Below are 19,353 nucleotides of genomic sequence, written 5' to 3'. Positions count from 1 at the left end.
TTTTAACTAACTTCTCACCAGGCTTTATCAATCTCCAATCTGAACCTATTCTAAGAATGTGGATTTGGATTCTAAATGTTATAAAATCTTAAGTTTCCATGACTTAAAGTAGGAGGGCACAGTGTAGGCTGAATCTAGAACCTGCCTTGTTATTTACTTTCTGTAATAAAATTATACAAATTTTAATTTTAAGCCCATGAGTAAGATTTTGCAAAATTATTTCAAGGAATAGTTAACTGGGGATAATTCCTATTTAGAACAATAAACAGGTAAGAACAGAGTTAAAGACTTAGGACCACTGGTTCCCTGTTTTTCTAAGCATGTAAATTACCTTGCCCTTCTGTTTCTAGTTTCTTCTCTTGCATTTGGTTTTTTTATCCTAAGGAAAATTTAATCCTAATTGATGGTTAAACATACTCTTGAATTTTGTACATTTACTCAAATGTTTTCAGTAAGTTTAAATTATGCTCTGAAAAGATAATAATATAATTTCCATTTATTATAAGATACTTTCTACATTATCCAGATATTATTAAAAGTAAGCAATCTAAATAATTTTATTGGAAACCCAACATCATTCACTGAGAATGTTTCTTATGTTGGGAACAAGATAAGTATGATCTTAAAAGAGCACTATTTTTAACATTCAACTAGATGTACTAACTGGTGCAGTTAGAAAAGCGAGGTATCTATATTCTTATTTTTGTGTGCATAAAAATGTCTGTTGAAGGATATACAAACTAATAGCATTGAGTATCTTTTTAATGAGGGAGAGACTGGGTGGATATGGGTCAGGAGTGGGAAGGAAACTCTTCATTGTATATTTTCTTATACTCTTTGATGTTTGTGCCAAATTAATGTTTCTTATTAAAATTAAACAATTTGTGTAAGTGTATCATATTTGTTAAGTCTTAATTAGACTATTTCATCTTTGTTTTTATTTCTAAGTACTGTGCCCATGAACAGTTTTGACGGTTGTACAACATTGGTCTTTAATTACAAAATTCAGTGCAAATTCACTTAATAGCATGATTTTTTTTTTTTTCAGGTTAGTGTCCCAAAAATGAAACATAAGCCAACCAGGCAACAGAAGAAAGTGGCAAAAGGCTATTCCTCCCCAGAACCTGATATCCAGGACTCATCTGGAAGTGAAGGTAAAAATATTTATTGTAGACTATTGACAATACGAGTCAACGTTTTTAAAAGTATATTACTATGTTTGATATAAGAAAATGGTTTTTCATATTAACTCAAGGAGATTTGTAAGTTTTGGTGGGGGCAAGGATGATGTACAAGAAAAGCTATTTCAGATTATAAATTTCAAGACCAGGCCACAGGGTAAAGGCATGGGAAATGAAAAAAGGGGAAACATGCAAATCAAGAACCACACTGTAGTGCTAGCTCTTATGCCTTGTTAGCTTCTGAAAAATTGTTGATGGTTTCCTAGATTCAACGCAGGCAGCATTTCTTGAGTTTTGTTCTCGGTTCCATGCTTCAGAAAAGTTTTTTATTCTCATAATAAATTATTGTGGTGTTTAGAGGTCACAGAGAAGTAAAAATATAACTATCAAATTATGAACTAAATTTACTAGTGTGCCATTCTTGTTTAAGTCAGATAATGTATAAACTGTCTTGAACTGCACTGAGATATAATCAAGGATTAAGGTAATGTCTGAGACATTATGAGAAAATAAAGTTTTCTTAAAACTGTAGTCTTTACTAAGCTCACACTAAGCTGGGGAACTCAATTTTACAGAGATAATACTAGAGGTGAATAAATGGTAAATGCTAAGAAACTAGTAGATGACAAATAGTAAAGAGTTTAAAGGAAAGGGGGCTGAATTCAGCTTGAGGGAAGGTCCTTAGAGGAAAGGAACCCTGATCAATTATGAGGATTTCTAATGGTTTATAGCAATCTAGGCTTGAGGGATGCCGGTGAGTGGACAAGATACTGGAATAAAAGAGGAATAAAATGAATAAAGTTCTAAAAGCAGGAGTCACATGGTACTGTTGTGCTCAAAAGGAGTATTAGTTATACTGTTGTTCCCATTTCACAGAAGAGGAAAGTGAGACGCGGGTTAACCTGCCCAAGGTTGTATACCCCATAAGGCAGTGTATGTATATACATATATATATATATATGTTATATATGCAGATATTTTGGCTCCTTAATTCATTCTCTTATCCACTCCACTATATAACCTATAATGTATCAGCTGACATTTACTGAGTATTTAATGTGGGCCAAACTGGAGGTTAAACATACCTTCCTACAACCATGTGAACTTTGAGTATTATTATTATCCCAAGTTTACAAATGAGAAAGCTGAGATCTGGAGAGAGGTTAAGCTCTGAACAAAAATGGAAAGGAAGGAATGGATATGAGAAGGGATTTTAAAAAATACCATACACTTTGTTGGTTGACAATAAAAATTTGTAGAAGAGATATTAAAACCAATTGAAAAGGTTTAAAGTTTGGGTGACTAAAGGAATAAAGATAACATTAACAATTAATAAAAAAACTGAAAAGGGAGCTTAAAAAGCTGACTTCTTCAGATATAGGCAAATAGGCAAGAGACAGAAGAGAGTAATACCTCCCCCAAGTTAATATATGTATTTTTAAAGAAATATTTTTGTCTATTTTAATTGGTTAAAAAATAAAGCTGATTCAATCCAAAATTTAACTAATTCTTGGTTACTTTAAATATATCTATAGTGTTCTAGTTTTGAAATATGATTGAAACTTCAAAAATGCCAAGTATTAGGAGTAGTATGTTAGTCTCTAAGCCATAAAAATAATGCCTAGGAAAATTATTACATGAGAATCATTAATCTGAAATTTAGATTGTTTATAATTAAATATGTTCACTGTTTTCACCAAGTTTATTCTAAATGTCTTTTTAGCTCAATCAGTAAAACCAAGTGCAAGAAGAAAGAAAGGGATAGAACTGGGAGACATTCAAACTTCCATTGAATCTATAAAACAAACACAGGAAGAAATTAAAAGGTAATATATACGACAGTGACTATTCATTTGAGTCTAGAGGAGTTAAGAATCCTGTTATGTAGGAAATCATATGCAAACTTTACATTTTTATAACATTGCTAAGCTAAAATAGAACCTTGGCATCTGTCACCTGATTACTGAAACTTAGGAAATTCCTTCAGCACTAAAATATTTGGGAGAGATGGGAGGTTGTTTTGTCTCATCTGTGAGACTAGACTTGGGATCTCTTCATCTTACTGCTGTAGCATACTAGGAATGTAGCTGGGTTGAATGCGGAAGTGGGGTGGTTCCTGAGAAAGTTAACAAAGGCTTCCACAGTCTCCTTTGTACATGGCTGATTTTAATTGGAATGCACCAGTTGTTAAAATACTGAAATACTTCCCGTAACAGTGGGCAAATAGCCACTACCCTGAGACCTTCAAGTGTTCCCTGTGTGCTCCCAGACCCATCCCCTCACTCACCTCTCCAAGATCCAGCAACTAAAGGTCATAACACCTAGGGAAGTTCCTTGGAAGGGAAGGGGTCGTGATCCTGCTCCACTGGTAAGGCTAGCATGAGTTCAGATTGGTTGTCTCCCATTGCTATATCAGATGTTAAGTTTTTTTAATATTAGCCAACCTTCTTTTGTGTATTCAGCACAGTGCTAGATGTTCTGGAGGATTTTTTTTTTTAAGATATTTTTTTCTGTTCTTGGTGATCTATGGCTTACATTTAATTGCTGTTTTCATCTACAGCCTCATTTCCTGCCATTCCTCTACACTTACCCATGCTCTAGTCCTATGAAACTCCTCACATCTCCAGAATATACTGTGCTCTCTCGTCTTTGGATCTTTACCCACACTGAATCCACTTTTTAGATTGCCCTTCCTCCCACCTTGCCCCTCAAGAAAATCCCTGTTTATCCTTCAGAATATAACTCAAATGTCACCCTTTTTGTACCATTTCTAATCACTCTGCCCTGTAGTTATTAATCCTTCCACTTGGCTTGTACGGTTCCCTATACATAGGCTTTTTGAGTGCTTACTGCGCTACAGAGTTGCTAATTGTGTGTGTCTGTTTACCTCACTGCACCCTGCCCCAGTTGGACCATGAGCTTCTTCAGAGCAGGGAGCGTGTCTTCTGCATCTTGGTATCATCAGCCCTTATATAAAGTGCTCGAGTTTCCTAAATTATATTTATAAATTAACGAGCCTACTTGTTCATACATGCCTCCTTTCTTTCACTATACTCGTAAAACACTTTAATAGAAGTCAGAAAAAGAAAAACGTCTTCACTAATCAGCTCTTTTTAGCCAAAAGCATTTAGAGTGGCATGAGGATAATGTAAGCTCATTTTATGACTAAATTAACATTTTACTTTTATTAGCATATGAAATGCCTACAGAGCATTCTTCAAGTTAGGAATGTCACAAAATTTGTCGTATTAATTATTTTTTTCCTGGTGAATTAAGGATTTTTCTCCAACTCTGCCTTTGTCTCCTAAAGAAAGATAAAAGAACCTTAGTGGGCCAACTAAGAAGCAAAATTTTTGTTTTAAAACCACTGTGATAACAAAGAAAGTGATATATTTTAAAGTCATCGAACTTTAAAAATTATGTTTAACACACATCATTAAGTAATATATTTGGTACAGTGTAGAGTATAGATTAGGCAAGACCTAATAGTGGTTCCACATAGCATAATCAGTCCCTGTTCAGGTGGTAGTAATTGATTGAACTTTATACAATTGAATTTTATACAATGAATTCTGTGACCATATATCAAATTGTGATTTCTTTGCTAACATTTTTGGTAAATAATTATTAAATTTATTGTTGCTTATTTTTGTAGAAATATTATGGCTCTTCGAAATCATTTAATTTCAAGCACACCTGCCACGGATTATTTTCTGCAACAAAAAGACTACTTCATCATTTTTCTCCTGATTTTGCTTCAAGTTATAATAAACTTCATGTTTAAGTAGAAGTCCTTTACCGTTGAATCAATGAACTGGAATGATCATATTTGGCCTGGGACCAATGTTGAAGTTGCTTTGGTCTTTATTAAAACATCACAATATTTCTAAAACAGAAAACCTTAGAAATATATGTAGAACTGTTGACTTTTCCTACCTTCTATCCTTAACCCTGAAGTAAGAGCTATTCTATTTGGTTATTAAAGTGAACTATGTGTTAAGTGCCAGAACATTTCTAGCTTTTGTGAGACTGTGTCTACATGTGAGTATAACAAATCCACATGTATACACAATTGTGTCTTATGTATACCTTACAGTATAGTCTTTGTAGTCTATGGTATGTTCGTGTTATGAAATATATAGCATTAATGTCGTTCATAACAAAAATGCTATCAATCTTATAAATATATGTGTAGCAATCTATTTTCTTCATAAAACCGGCACAAAACTTTTATCAGTAAGGAATTACAGAATGGGAAATGATGGGATAATAGACATAAATAGTTCAGTGCACTGTACTGTTAAAAAAAAATCATTTCTAAAGCATTCAGCTCAATTGTCTTCTTAGAAACAGCAAAAAAAAAAAAAAAATTGTGGTCAAAATTGATTTATTGAGAGACAAGGTGGCAAACTGCTTTTATCAAAAGTTTACACAAGATTTTTTTTTAACCCCTAGAATTTAATATTTATAGATACAGGTATAAATATATGTATGTGTATATCAACAAAAAAAACTCTGGTTCTCAGATCTACTGATTATATCTTTCCTATCATACCTGTATAACACCCCCTTAAGCACTTGCTGAAAAAAGTGTGGTCAAACTTGATTGCTGTCCTTCTTTCTTTTTTTTTTTAAAAACTCAGTTGGTCCAATAACACAGGCCAAATTTTAGAGATGGAATTATAGGGTGTATGAAATGCTGATAGTCATGATTTTTCATTATGAAAAACTTATTTTAGCTTTCATTTAGATTCTAGTGTGTTCAGTGAAACAGTTGAATAGAAAATATATATATAACCAATATTTTACTTCAAAAGCCAAAAAGAGAAGGACGATGAGAAAAGACACTTTGTGTGGTGGTATTTATGTGTACGTTAAAATTGGTTTCTTTAAAATGTGCAATAAGTTGAGCATCTAAGAAGAGCATCAAGTTCTCAAGTTTAATTCTCTGTTATCCTCCTCTGGTCTCAGTAACTGCAGTCTGTGGCAAAACCACAATTCCTCAAGATTCCTTTTGTTCAGGCTCAGGCAAACATTTTTCCTAAATATTTTTTTCAGTTTAATGTTTTTCCTTTATGTATCTTAGAATTCGGAAAGTAGATTTTGAAATGAAAATGAAGGTCAGAGAGAATAATTGCTCTGGCTACACTTGCCTTCGACTAAGAAGAGACTGTGAGACACTAGTAAAAATATAATCAAATGTTTATGCCATGCTAAGTATAAAATCAAGGAATGATTGCTAAATTATGAAAACTGAAAATGATTAAAAGGGCCTGCTTTTTTCCACCTAACCAATATAGCTATCTTAAATATCCTTAGATTTTATGAAGAGCTATTTCCCCTGTATTTTTGGCAAAACAATGCTGTATTCCATATGTACGTGTGAAAACATTTTTTAAATAGATTATACGTAAATAACATATACCTACACCCAGTATAAGTATAGGTATAATATGACTACACTAGAATAGGTGGGTTTTTGTTTGTATTTCATACTTGTTGATATAATTTTTATACTCACTTTCTGTTACCAATGTTATGCTCTACTGCCTATTCATTGATATATATTTTGTAAATACTGTACGACTTGATCCTTTTTTTATGGTTTAAATTAGTATTAATTTATATAAGTTGATTGGCTGATCACAAAATAATTTCATTATTAAACCCTGAAAACTTATATTTTTTGTTGGCAACTCCCCTTTGGGACTTTAGTCTTATCCACTTGTATGTTCCTTTCATTTGGTCTAAACAGTGTTTTATTTGTATGGTTACCTTCTAAGACTGGAGAGGTAGTTATTTACTTTTGTGTATTTTCTTGTTAGGGCAAATGTGTTATGGGCTCTTATTACTCAAGGAGTCAAAAACTATTTCATGAGAAAGAGCAGGGTTACTCATGACTGTTTCTTATACACTAAAAGCATATATCTAATCTAATAGTCTTCTTATGCTTTTAGTTGTGTGAGTTCCTTTCTGTGAATTGAACACAAAACTCAGGAATTGGTGGCTTAGTTTTAGATCAGTGCTTATACTAGGCTTAGTATGTGAATACTTTAAAACACATAATTAACTTTGTATTTAGCCATATATGTAGTTGACTTTGAATGTTCTCCACCTGAGATTAATCTTCCTTCACAATGGATTCATAAAAATTGTGATTTACAGTTCCCAATTGTCTGAGAGCCTCATGGTGGTTTTTAGGATTTAAGACCTATGACCAGTTTTTTCTTCATTTGATCAAAAATTTTATTTTTTCACTTGAAAATTTAAATGAGTAATAATTATTGATGTGTGCATTTCTGTTTTAGTTGTTAAATATACTATGCCTTCAGTTACCTACCATTTAGTGAGACATAGATGGCCCAGGAAAAGATAATAAATAGGGCATGTGAAATAAGTTTCAGCAATAGATATTTTACTTATATTTCATGTCAGTATTTTCTTGTACTACTTATACAGTGTAATCTTTGTTACCATTCCATTGAAACAATTGGCCTTGTAAAATAAAACCCTCATTTAGTATTCACGCTTTTGTGCCTTTAAGAAAATACTTTTTGTCATTTTTGTGTTACAGAACAATAATATGATTCAAAGTGTTTATAGTCTTAATTATCACAAAAGGGTCATTTCTCTGTCACTTTATTTCCTTTTATATAGTTATAGCATATTTAAACAGTAATGCTGTACTTTTTAACCCTTATTATAAGGGTTTGTCTATTTACCTATCTCAAATATATCCTTCACTTTCAGACATCATTGAAGTAGACTTGTCAGATTATTCTGCGTATTGTAAACAGTGCCTTTTCAATGGGATTCACACTGTTTTAGGGGTCAACTCGTGCCATATACACACAAAATTATGTGGAGAAGGCAGTTTTAACTTTCTGAAGAATATCTTAGTCAAATATTTAAGAAAAAAATGTATAAAATTCCATTTTTTCCAGTATTTAGCATTTCTAGTGAGCAATGAATATATTTGGGTTTTTGTTTGTTTGTTTGATATACAGTGATAATGAGCCATACATGATGCTGCAGATTATTTTGAATTATATTAAATGTATAGAAATAAAATATTAAAATTAGCATTTATACCAAATTTTCCAAATTGAACCATAGCGGGGTCGGGGGGAACCCCACACAAATCACTAAGTTTACATTTCAACCTCTATCTTATTTGACTACATGGAAAAAGAGATTCTTGGGCTTCCCTGGTGGCGCAGTGGTTAAGAATCCGCCTGCCAATGCAGGGAACACGGTTCGAGCCCTGGTCCGGGAAGATCCCACATGCCGCTGAGCAAGTAAGCCCGCGTGCCTAGAGCCCGTGCTCCGCAACAAGAGAAGCCACCGCAATGAGAAGCCCGCGCACCGCAACGAAGAGTAGCCCCCGCTCTCTGCAACTAGAGAAAGCCTGCGCACAGCAACAAAGACCTAATGCAGCCAAAAAGAAATAAAAATAAATAAATTTATGAAAAAAAAAAAAGATTCTTTAAAATGTATATAAACTGCCACTATTATGTAATTTGCTTTCATTCTGTTTACCTGTAGTGTGAATTTAGTATATTTAATTTGCTTTTTGTTACTCTTAACGTACTGTTTGTTTCGTTACAGTTTTTAATTGAAGATGGACTGTTAAAATTGTATAGGACCAGTGTCTCCTTAATATGATTAACATATTTAGAAGAACCACAAGAAACCCATGACAAAATGAATGTGAATATACTTTCTAAAATATTTAGAAAATTTTATCTTTCTGCATTATGTAAAATTATTTTAGTATTACAATATTGAAATTTATTTAAAGAAAAAATGCCATGAAACATTTGAACTGATGAGCCACAGAACTTCAGTTGAAAATTTTCACTTTTTAGCATGCTAACTATTCATTTAAGTTAAATATCCTGTTTAATGGCCATTTATAAATTCAAACACTACCACTGGTCAGTTTTGTGAAACAGAATAAAAGGATGTTATCTGCAGAGTTAAGTACAGCACACTGTCAAATTCTTTTCCTTAAGGTGCATAGTAAATGTACAGATAGTCATAGGCAACTGTTTTGTAATGTATTACATTTCTAATCTGTTATTCCTAACCTATTATAAACGTTTGCAGAGACAAAAGAATTGAATTTTTCTAATCTGTAAAATGATGCTAACTTCGACAAGTAGGCATTCTAAATAAAATTTTTAAAAAGCAAACTGATCAAACGACTGAATATAACATACGGTGACTAGATTATTTAGTCTTAATTTTTTAATTAAAAATCATTTTGGGGGGGTAGTTGTGAAGGATGGTGAAGGGCTTGGAAGGGATTTAACAGCTAGAATCCTTAATGTATGCTTTACGTGATGCTTCATATTCATTCTTCTTGAATACTCATAACCTTCAGATAAGTGGAAGTTACATTTTATAGATGAAGATTCTGAGGCTCAGAGAAGTTAAATGATTCTAAAAGCTACATAGTAAGAGTGACAGCGAGCCCAAGTTTGAATCCATGTCTGACTTCAATGTCCATTATCTTTCCACTGTACACTTAAATAGAACTCTGACTTGACTTCTAAATGTTTGTAATAATCCACTGCTCGAATCGAGTAACCCCTTTGTGATGGGTAAGAACAAAAGAAACTTGGGAATTCCCTGGTGTCCAGTGGTTAGGACTCGGTGCTTTCACTGCTCGGGCCTGGGTTCAATCCCTGGCGGGGGAACTAAGATCCCACAAGCTGCCTGGTGCGGCCTAAAAAAAGAAAAAGAAACTTGCCATTACACAAGCATATATACAAAACCCACATGAAAAAGTTTTCCCCCCCGCAAATCACCTGTTAGTCCATACTGAGTCAACATCACATATGTTCCAAGAAATCATTCCTCTTTAGTTTTCCTCTTTTCCTCCATCATCCTCCCCTCCCATATTTGCACCCCTCAGGATCCAGTTCCTTCTGGTTAATAGTGAGTTGGTTCTGTCTTACTGGGGGGAAGGGGAGGGCTGACAGGCTTCTCCTGTCCTATGCATAGGAATAAGGGGTAGGGAAAACAGGCCCTCACTGTTCAACCTCAATGAAACATCTGCAAGGTAAATAATTTTCTTACTAGTGTTGACCACACTCTAATAGGTGTCCTGTATTGTGTTATAACTCTTTTGCACCTTACAAAATATCCCTTTCTTGTGGAGATAGTGGGTCCCTACAGTGGTGACACGTCACAGTAATTTGTTGAGTATGTTGTACTTGTTGAGTGCTTAGTACCTACGAGGCACCATGCAAAAACAAACCAAAAAAACCGCTTTAGGGCTTCCCTGGTGGCGCAGTGGTTGAGAATCTGCCTGCTAATGCAGGGGACACGGGTTCGAGCCCTGGTCTGGGAAGATCCCACATGCCGCGGAGCAACTAGGCCCATGAGCCACAACTACTGAGCCTGCGCGTCTGGAGCCTGTGCTCCGCAACAAGAGACGCCGCGATAGTGAGAGGCCCGCGCACCGTGATGAGTGGACACCGCACGCCGCAACTAGAGAAAGCCCTCGCACAGAAACGAAGACCCAACACAGCAAAAATAAATAAATAAATAAATTTATTAAAAAAAAAAATTACTATTCAATTTTTTTTAAAAAACCGCTTTGTAAACATTCTCACCCTCCTTAAAACCTTTTTTTTTTTTTTTTTTACATATCTATTATCACCATTTTTTTTTAAGATGAGAAAAGCGGAGACAAAAGAATGTCACAGATAAGTACATGGCACAGCAAACCCAGGTCTAAATATTAAGCCTATGCTCTTAACCGTTTCATCCTTAAGAGAGAGGGTATGTGTGTGTCAATATACGAAACAGTATGTTGTTTCTGCTTAACAGTATGTTTTTTTCTGCCGTCGGATTGTGTCCAATAATCTTGGGTCACTGTGTTTTTAAAGCATCCTATTGATTTACCAATGTGGCTAAGTGTTCACATCTATCACCTCTGCTAAAGAAAAATTAAACCGTGGTGGGTTTCATAGTGATACCTAAGCCCAGGAAACGTGGCAAAGCCCCCAGCAGAAAGCACGAAGCCTGCAGCTCGTGACCGTGGCCAGGGCCTCCTCATCTGTCCTACATCCCAAAAGAGAACCGCTGATGCAGAGTGTGGACAGGACATGCACGAGTCCAAGGCAGAGATTTTTGTTACGGAACGGTGAACTTTTGACGGCGGTCGGGAACGAACCGAGCTCTAGCCGCGGTGCCCAGTCCCTCCGCTCTCGTGCCGAGTTCCTGGGAGACGGAGGGATCTGGTGGCAGCTAAAGCCTCCAAGAGAGAGGAATGAATTCACCTAGGAGGGGGAGAAGGGCTTGCGGTTTCCTGTCCGGGGACAACTCCCGAGAAGCCCCGACCTCTTTCCCATCTCCGCGGGCTTTTGGACCGCTAGCTCCTACTGGCAGAACAGCGCGGCTCTCCCGCTGAGCGGGCGGGAAGACGGACGCTCGCCCAACCAAGAAACCGAGCAGCACCGGCTTCCGGCCTCCTCCCCGCCTCTTCCGCTTCCGCCTGCGCCTCGCTCCTGCTCGTTCTGGGCTTCTACAGGCGGCGACCCGAAGCCGTCAGAAGCTAAAGGGCTATGGCCGCTCCGGGATCTGTGAGGGCGGCGTTGCAGGTGGCGGAAGTGCTAGAAACCGTCGTGAGCTGCTGCTTGGGGCCCGAAGGGCGGCAGGTTCTGTGTACCAAGCCCACTGGCGAGGTGCTGCTCAGCCGGGATGGAGGCCGCCTCCTGAAGGCGCTACACTTAGAGCATCCCATAGCCAGGTACTTGCGTGTCACGCTCCAGACCGTTAGAGCATCCTATAACCAGGTACTCAGGTCCCGCACTCCAGCCCTCAGGCCATCTCCCTGAACTTCTTGTCCCTGAGGTTATGCTCCTGGAAGAACTGACCTTGGACGAGACCCGTGTACGCTCAGAGTTAGAGCGCTACCCGCTGCCCGCTGCCCGAGGGAACATTCCCAGACATCGAATCATTAACAACTGCCGAGAGCATTTCTCACTCCTTTCCTTCCTGCTCGACCCAACCCCTAGAATCTTGAAGTAGAACAAAGTAACTTAAAAAAGGAAAAAACTAAAACTAGGGATATCACAGAGACAGTATTCTCGTTATATGCCTGTAGCTGTAAAAACATGGTTTCAACTTGATTTAGGCAGCCCTCTGAGAATCTGAGTTGCTTTATTTCTTTCTTGTACAGGATGATGGTGGCATGTGTTTCCAGTCATATAAGAAAAACAGGAGATGGTGCTAAAACATTTATTATCTTTCTTTGCCATTTACTCAGAGAACTTCATGCAATCACAGACAAGGAAAAGGATTCTTTCTTTTCTGAAAATATTCAAACCCATGGAAGGCACTGGAAAAATTGTTGTCAGTGGAAATTTATTTCCCAAGCTCTTCTAACATTTCAGACACAAATATTAGACTACGTTATGGACCATTATTTAAGTAGACACTTTTTGTCCATCTTTTCTTCATCCACCAAAGAGAGACCATTGTGTAGGAGCTCTTTAGAGATGCTCTTAGGAGCATACTTTTGTGGAAGAGTGGGAAGAAATAATCACAACTTTGTATCACAGTTGATGTGTGACTACTTTTTCAAGTGTACAGCTTGTGAAAGTGGGTTTGAAGAAGTACTTGAGTTGGTGGATGACTGTTTTGTCGAGTTGAAAGTTGGTGTCACCGGCCTTCCTGTTTCCGATTCCAGGATCATAGCTGGGCTTGTGCTTCCCAGAGACTTTTCTGTGTACTGTCCAGCAGACGGTGACATAAGAATAGTGATAGTAATGGAAACCATTCAGCCTCCTTTTTCAACTTTTGGATCAGAGTTTATTCTAAATTCAGAAGCACAGTTTCGGACATCTCAATTTTGGATTACAGAAAGGACAAAAGCAATAATGAAATATTTACAGAAGCAGAATGTAAAATTGCTCCTATCTACTGTGAAACAACCAGACTTAGTAATTTATTGTGCAGGACTGAATGGCATATCTGTGGTGGAGTGTTTATCATCTGAAGAACTTTCTCTTATCCAGAGAGTCACTGGTCTCTCTCCCTTTGTACTACCACAGGCCTCTTCTCAGTATGAACTCTCTAACACTGCTATGGTGAAATTTTGTAAGCCCTTTATTCTTAGATCCAAAAGGTATGTTCATCTTGGCTTGATTAGCACATGTTCGTTTACACCACACTGTATAGTTCTTTGTGGTCCAGTGCAGGGTCTTGTTGAACAACACCAGGATGCTTTACATGGAGCATTTAAAATGCTTCGGCAGTTATTTAAAGATCTTCATCTAAATTATGTGACACAAGCCAGTGACCAAAATTGTACTTCAAGTCCTCTTATTTATAAGAATAGTAGAGAAAGTAATGACTTACCAGAAATTGTTAATGGCTCAATACAAAGGCCATATCAGGACACAGTTGTAAAGAACAAGGATGAACTGGCAAAAACTCAAACATATTTAAAAGCATATTCAAATTTGATAGTTCCAAGTGTAGAATTAGAAACAAATATATTGTGTTCAACACCAACAGTGACACTAACAGCTACATACCAGACAGATGCAACACTGAGATGTTTCTCTCCAAACAAAGCCAGGATAATGGATGACCATGAACCGTTTATTGAGAGTAATTCTGCTAACTCAACAACAGAAAATACTAGAAGAGAAATTTCTTATGAAAATTTACAGGTCACAAAAAATGCTAGAAAGGGGAGCATATTACCAGTGAGAGATAAGTCACTAGAGATGTGTACTTTCCAGAGTTACTGTTTCTCATCTGTACCAGCTGGTTGTGTTTTGCCAGTGGGTGGTAATTTTGAGATCTTGTTGCATTACTATCTTCTCAACTATGCCAAAAAGTGCCGGCAATCAGAAGAAACCATGGTTAGTATGATAATAGCTAATGCACTTTTAGGCGTTCCCAAAATCTTGTATAAGTCTAAGAAAGGAAATTACAGCTTTCCACAGATATATATAAGAGCTCTCCATGCACTGCAAACCAATCAACCCATGATAAGCAACCAGACAGGTTTGGAATCAGTTGCTGGTAAATACCGGTTACTAACTTCAGTTCTTCAGTGTTTGACAAACATTTTAACCATTGACTTGGTAATCAATATTAAGAGACAGCCTCAGGAAATTTATGATCAAGATTCAGAAGAAGAACTATAAAGTTGGAAGCTTTTTATTAACCAAAGTTTTAATCCAACTCAAGCCATAAAGCAAGGCAGGCATGTGACCACTGATTTTCAAGTTAATTCAGTGTAGTTAGGAAAACAGCATAACTTAAAAAGTCTTTAGAAGTACACAAGGCCAGCACACATTCAGACACAAATATTAGAGACTACATTATGGCACAGTTCTGAGGAGGAATCCTTCTGGATGGGTGAAGCCAAGATCTGAGTAAGCGTATCGTTTTTCCCCCTCAGTATCCCTGTGTCTGCTGTGTGTTAGTCTGTGTGTTTGGGGGAAGGTATTTCCTTATAGCTCCTTTTTACTTTTCTGTATCTTTTTTCACTCTTCATCCCTTCTCCCTTGCCTTTCTGTATCTAGTTAATAGAGTAATTTAATCTCAGATTTGGATGTGGTCTTCAAATGCCATCCTACTTTAATTGTTTATAATATAAAATATATTTGCTTTATTTAAAATGATTTATTTTCCCTACTCATAATTTCTATAGAAATGAGTAAAAGGCTCATTTTCTTTTTCTCAAACAGTGTGTGAGTAAAATTAGTTTTTACTTTTTTGTGGCCCCTTGTTTAGAGCCTGGATAGATTTTTTTCCCCATTCATACACCAATGAGTATGTCACCATAAATATGGCTTTGTGCATTGTAAACTTATTTTCATTTCTTTAGTTGAAAGTTAATTCCAGAAAGGATATGAAATTCATACTATCATTTTCTCCTGTCCTCTAAGAGCTTGCAAAACTAATTCATGTATTTGCTGAGTTTTCTTGTATTTGGTGCATAGCCAGAGTTCAGTAGTAATGCAAGAGGGAGGGGATATAGGGATATACATATGCATGTAGCTGATTCACTTTGTTATACAGCAGAAACTAACACAACACTGTAAAGCAGTTATACACCAATAAAGACGTTAAAAAAATAATAATAATAATAATTTAAGAATTACAGTTGGCTCTCCAATCCTTGGGTTCTCCATCTGTGGATTCAACCAACTGTGGATTGAATATATTCAGGAAAAAAAATTCCAGAAAGTTCCAAAAAGCAAAACTTTAATTTGCCAGGTGCACTGGCAACTATTTATATAGCATTTACATTGTATTAGGTATTATAAGTAATCTAGAGATGATTTAAAGTACACAAGACAATGTACACAGGTTACATGCAAACACTGTGCCATTTTATACAAGGGACTTGAGCACCCACAGATTTTGGTATCCTCGGGGGGGGGGGAATGTTCTGGAACCAATCCCCCTTGGATCCCAAGAGACGACTGTATTTATTTCTAATATGAATTTTTTAATGTTTATATTTTATCTTAAAGGTTTATAAATGCAAATAATACTGTGCACCTAGCTGTGAATAAGGACAGTGTTTTCTACTTTTAGTAGTTCTCTGTAACACCCCAGGCAGTGCTATGTTCATACCAAGTATTCAGAAGTGCTTGTTGAATAAAACTGTTATCTTTAATCTGATCTAATTTTGTGTTTCCAGTTTACTAATTCAGCAGATTCTTATTGAGTGCCTACTATGTGCCAGATGCTGAATATACCATGGTAAACAAATAGATATGGTTCCTACCTTCATGCACCTTTCCTCAAAGGTTAATGGGTAGTAGATAATGACACCACTTGGATCGAGATTAAATTTAGGAAAACTGATGAAAATTTCATTACAGTTAAACTTGAAAAAGCGATGACTAATGTATTTAAGAACTATAATATTCCATCATGCAGATCTCATGATCTTTTATATTAAATATAATTTCATTTTTGTAAGGTTTATGCCATATATGATAACATTATTTCACTTCTGTGACTATGGAGAGAATGTATTAGCTCTGCTTCTTATACGGATTTCATAGATATATAAACGTACTGTAAAATTGTTGTATAATTTTTTCCATTCACTTTTTTAAATTGCCTGTCAGGTCACTTGATAGCTTTGCTTTATTTTGTTGTTGTTTTAAATACTTCATCATTGAAGGCATTCAAAGACTTTTCAATGTATGCCTGTGCCTTGCATATGGTAGGCATTTTATAACTATAAATAATCACTAGCCCAGGAGCCACTTTGTAATCTGGGAGTGGGTCTTTTTGTGTGTGGCACCTCATCTAATATCTGGCACACAGTAGTAGTCAATAAATGTCTGTTGAGAAACTCTGGTCCTCATGGATGAGGTCCTAATTATTTCTATCAAATTTTCATGGAAAAGGATCTGTTTGCGGGGGAAAGAAGCAAAAAATGTAGAACAAATCTGCACAAAGCAATCGTTTTTCTTTTAATTAAAAAAATCCTCAAAAATGGTGATAAAGCTTTCATGGGTCATCCTTGTCATTTACAGAATAACACTAGAGAGTTTATATTACTTGGTTAGATAAAAGAGCACTTCAAAAATGTAATTACGTTATACTTAAACCCACTTACACAAAGGATTTGAGGTGACCTGCAACAAAAAATAGATGAAATTAAAGTAAAATCTAAATAAAAATTAAAGAATCAAGAGCAAAGAAAATGTAAAAATGATTAAAAGTCAAGACCATGTTCCTGTTTTTATTCTGCATAATGAATAACCTCAAAATTTACTTGATTGGAATCGCTGTATTATTACCTCTCATGGTTCTGAGAGTTGCCTGGATTTAGCTGGACAACCTTCCCTGTATTCTGTTGGGTGAGGCAGTCATGCAGGTCAGCTGAAGTTCAAGGGGAGGGAACACAGGCCCCACCACTCAATGGAAAGTGTCAGTGACACATTATAAGAAGAGCGTGTGGGATGAGATATATTGAGTCAGCTATCTTTGGAAAACAATCTGCAACACCATGGGAGAGAAAAGAGGACAACTTCTCAGCTGAGGTTTTTATTATTGTTTTCTGAAGTTACATGTCAGTCCACCTCCCACAAACACATTTTCCCCAATAACTTCTATGAACTCCTTATTTTTTTCTCACTGGGCCAGCACAAGCCATTTTTATTCCCAAAACAATAGGCATTGAATAGTTGAATATCTCTGAACTGCTTTAACCAGGGAGCTCTTTAACCATGTTACACTGGAAATGTCAGGGTATGCATGTTTTAGACTAAAAGGGATGGGGAAGAGGAATGCAATTTGAGCCTGAACTTTTTTTTTTAATAAATTTACTTATTTATTTATTTATTTTTGGCTGCGTTGGGTCTTCGTTGCTGTGCGCGGGCTTTCTCTAGCTGCGGCGAGCAGGGACTACTCTTTGTTGTGGTGCGTGGGCTTCTCATTGCAGTGGCTTCTCTTGTTGCGGAGCACAGACTCTAGGCGCGCAGGCTTCAGTAGTTGTGATGCGCCGGCTCAGTAGTTGTGGCTCGTGGGCTCTAGAGTGCAGGCTCAGTAGTTGTGGCACACGGGCTTAGTTGCTCTGCCTGTGGGCTGCATGTGGGATCTTCCCGGACCAGGGCACGAACCCATGTCTCCTGCATTGGCAGGCTATTCTTAACCACTGTGCCACCAGGGAAGTCCTGAGCCTGAACTTTTATCAGAAATTACTCGTCTCCTCCCAAAAGGAATAGAATATGTTTTTCTTATCATCAGAGCACAGCAGAGAAAACAAAAACTACAGTTGGAGGGGGATATATATATATATATACTTTGCAGTTTTGTAAACAGCAAGAGATTGGTAACAACCTAAACTCTAGATGGATCCGCTAACTAAATGGGATAGGGGCAGTGACTGGGGGGGAAACATGCATAGGGAAGAGGTGAAAAGGTGATTTCTCAGTGTATACCTTATGGCATTTTGATTTTTGAACCATTTGAATACTACTTATTCAAATGAGATAAAATTTTAAAAAATAGGTTTAGAGCAAACACATAGAATGCACCCCAAATAGTAATAAAGTAATAAGGATCCTGGCCTAAGGAAACACAAGACCAGAATGGAAGAAAAATGATGTGAGATACACAGTGATGGATCAGTACTTTTACAATGGAAGAAAGGATACAGTCAAAAGAGGGAATATTCTCTTAACTATAATTGGCTAAGGGTTTTCTCAACAATTCTGGAAACATTCTCCCTTAGCAGGCTACTATGAGCCTAGGAAGTGCCAGCAAGCAGTGTGGCATTCACTTCCTCATGGAATTTTCAGTCCTGGGTCTGGCTTCCTCTTATGCAGACTCACCATCAGATTTTGTCAGCACGTTGAGAATGGCTCTGTCTCAGGGTCTGAGTCAAACCAAACTTGTGAGAGTGATCAATTTATTTACAATAAGAACTGTCCCAGGAACTAGAATATTCCAAGTCCATCTGACCAGTCTTTCCTTTATGTATGGACCTGTATTATTACTTCCTGTGGGAAGTAATAATCAGGTGGTTGCTGAGTAAGCGTGGAATCAGAACAAGAGAAATCAAATTAACTCCTCCCAGCCAGTTATGCTCCCGTTCCCCAGTGCTCGGTCCTGGCCTTCTACACCTACACTTGCTTCCTGTGGGATTCTATCCAGGTCTATAACTTGGGTGCCACTACATGCTGATGATTCCAAATTTTGAATTTCCAGCCAACCTCTTCTCTCAACTCCCAACTCATTTATCCAACTCCCAACCCAGTCTCCATGTGGATGCTTACCCTTAACATGTCCAAAACAGGATCTCTATTTCCCATCCCCTAAACCTGGCCTTTCCCCTGCTGTCCCATCTTAGTTAATGGTATCACCAGTCTCCCACTCATTCAAGACAAAAACCTGAGAGGCATCTTGGCTCCAGTCTTTCCTTCACATCCCACAGCCAATCAGCAAATCCTGCTGGCCCCACAAATAAAGTGGATTTCAAATCCACCCACTTCTCACAATTGCCTTTCCAGCCCCAGTCACTTCATCTCTTACCTGCAGCAGCCTCCTAATGGTCCTCTTCGCCTCTGTCTCACCTTGTACTTTATCCTAGAGTGATTTCCCCCAACTTCGTATTTCAAATGTTTTAACTCCACAAAAAAGTTGAAAAAAAAGCACAACAAACGCCCAC

General features: G+C 37.0%; 2 protein-coding genes across 16 annotated transcripts in view; both read left to right on the top strand.

Annotated features, from left to right (window-relative positions):
- The window catches only part of OSBPL8 (oxysterol binding protein like 8), a 197,144-nt gene extending 189,437 nt beyond the window's left edge, over nucleotides 1-7,707 (top strand). For all 15 annotated transcript variants that reach the window (XM_082351586.1, XM_082351590.1, XM_082351585.1 and 12 more), the window contains 3 exons: nucleotides 1,049-1,154; nucleotides 2,905-3,007; nucleotides 4,837-7,707. In XM_082351586.1, coding sequence (XP_082207712.1) covers nucleotides 1,049-1,154; nucleotides 2,905-3,007; nucleotides 4,837-4,969 — 342 coding nt within the window. In that variant the 3' untranslated portion in view covers nucleotides 4,970-7,707. The remainder of the gene's footprint in view (nucleotides 1-1,048; nucleotides 1,155-2,904; nucleotides 3,008-4,836) is intronic.
- Nucleotides 7,708-9,479: 1,772 nt separating this feature from the next.
- Nucleotides 9,480-15,845, top strand: BBS10 (Bardet-Biedl syndrome 10). The gene is made up of 2 exons (XM_082351613.1): nucleotides 9,480-11,943; nucleotides 12,376-15,845. Exons 1-2 carry the CDS (start codon nucleotides 11,759-11,761, stop codon nucleotides 14,354-14,356), a joined length of 2,166 nt encoding a protein of 721 aa, XP_082207739.1. The 5' UTR covers nucleotides 9,480-11,758; the 3' UTR covers nucleotides 14,357-15,845.
- The last annotated feature ends 3,508 nt before the right edge of the window (nucleotides 15,846-19,353 follow it).

Source organism: Balaenoptera borealis, assembly GCF_965194805.1.
Source record: "Balaenoptera borealis genome assembly, chromosome: 13".
Taxonomy (NCBI): Eukaryota; Metazoa; Chordata; class Mammalia; order Artiodactyla; family Balaenopteridae; genus Balaenoptera; species Balaenoptera borealis.
The sequence above is the reverse complement of the archived record's forward strand: the minus strand, read 5'-3'. Positions and strand labels throughout refer to the sequence as shown.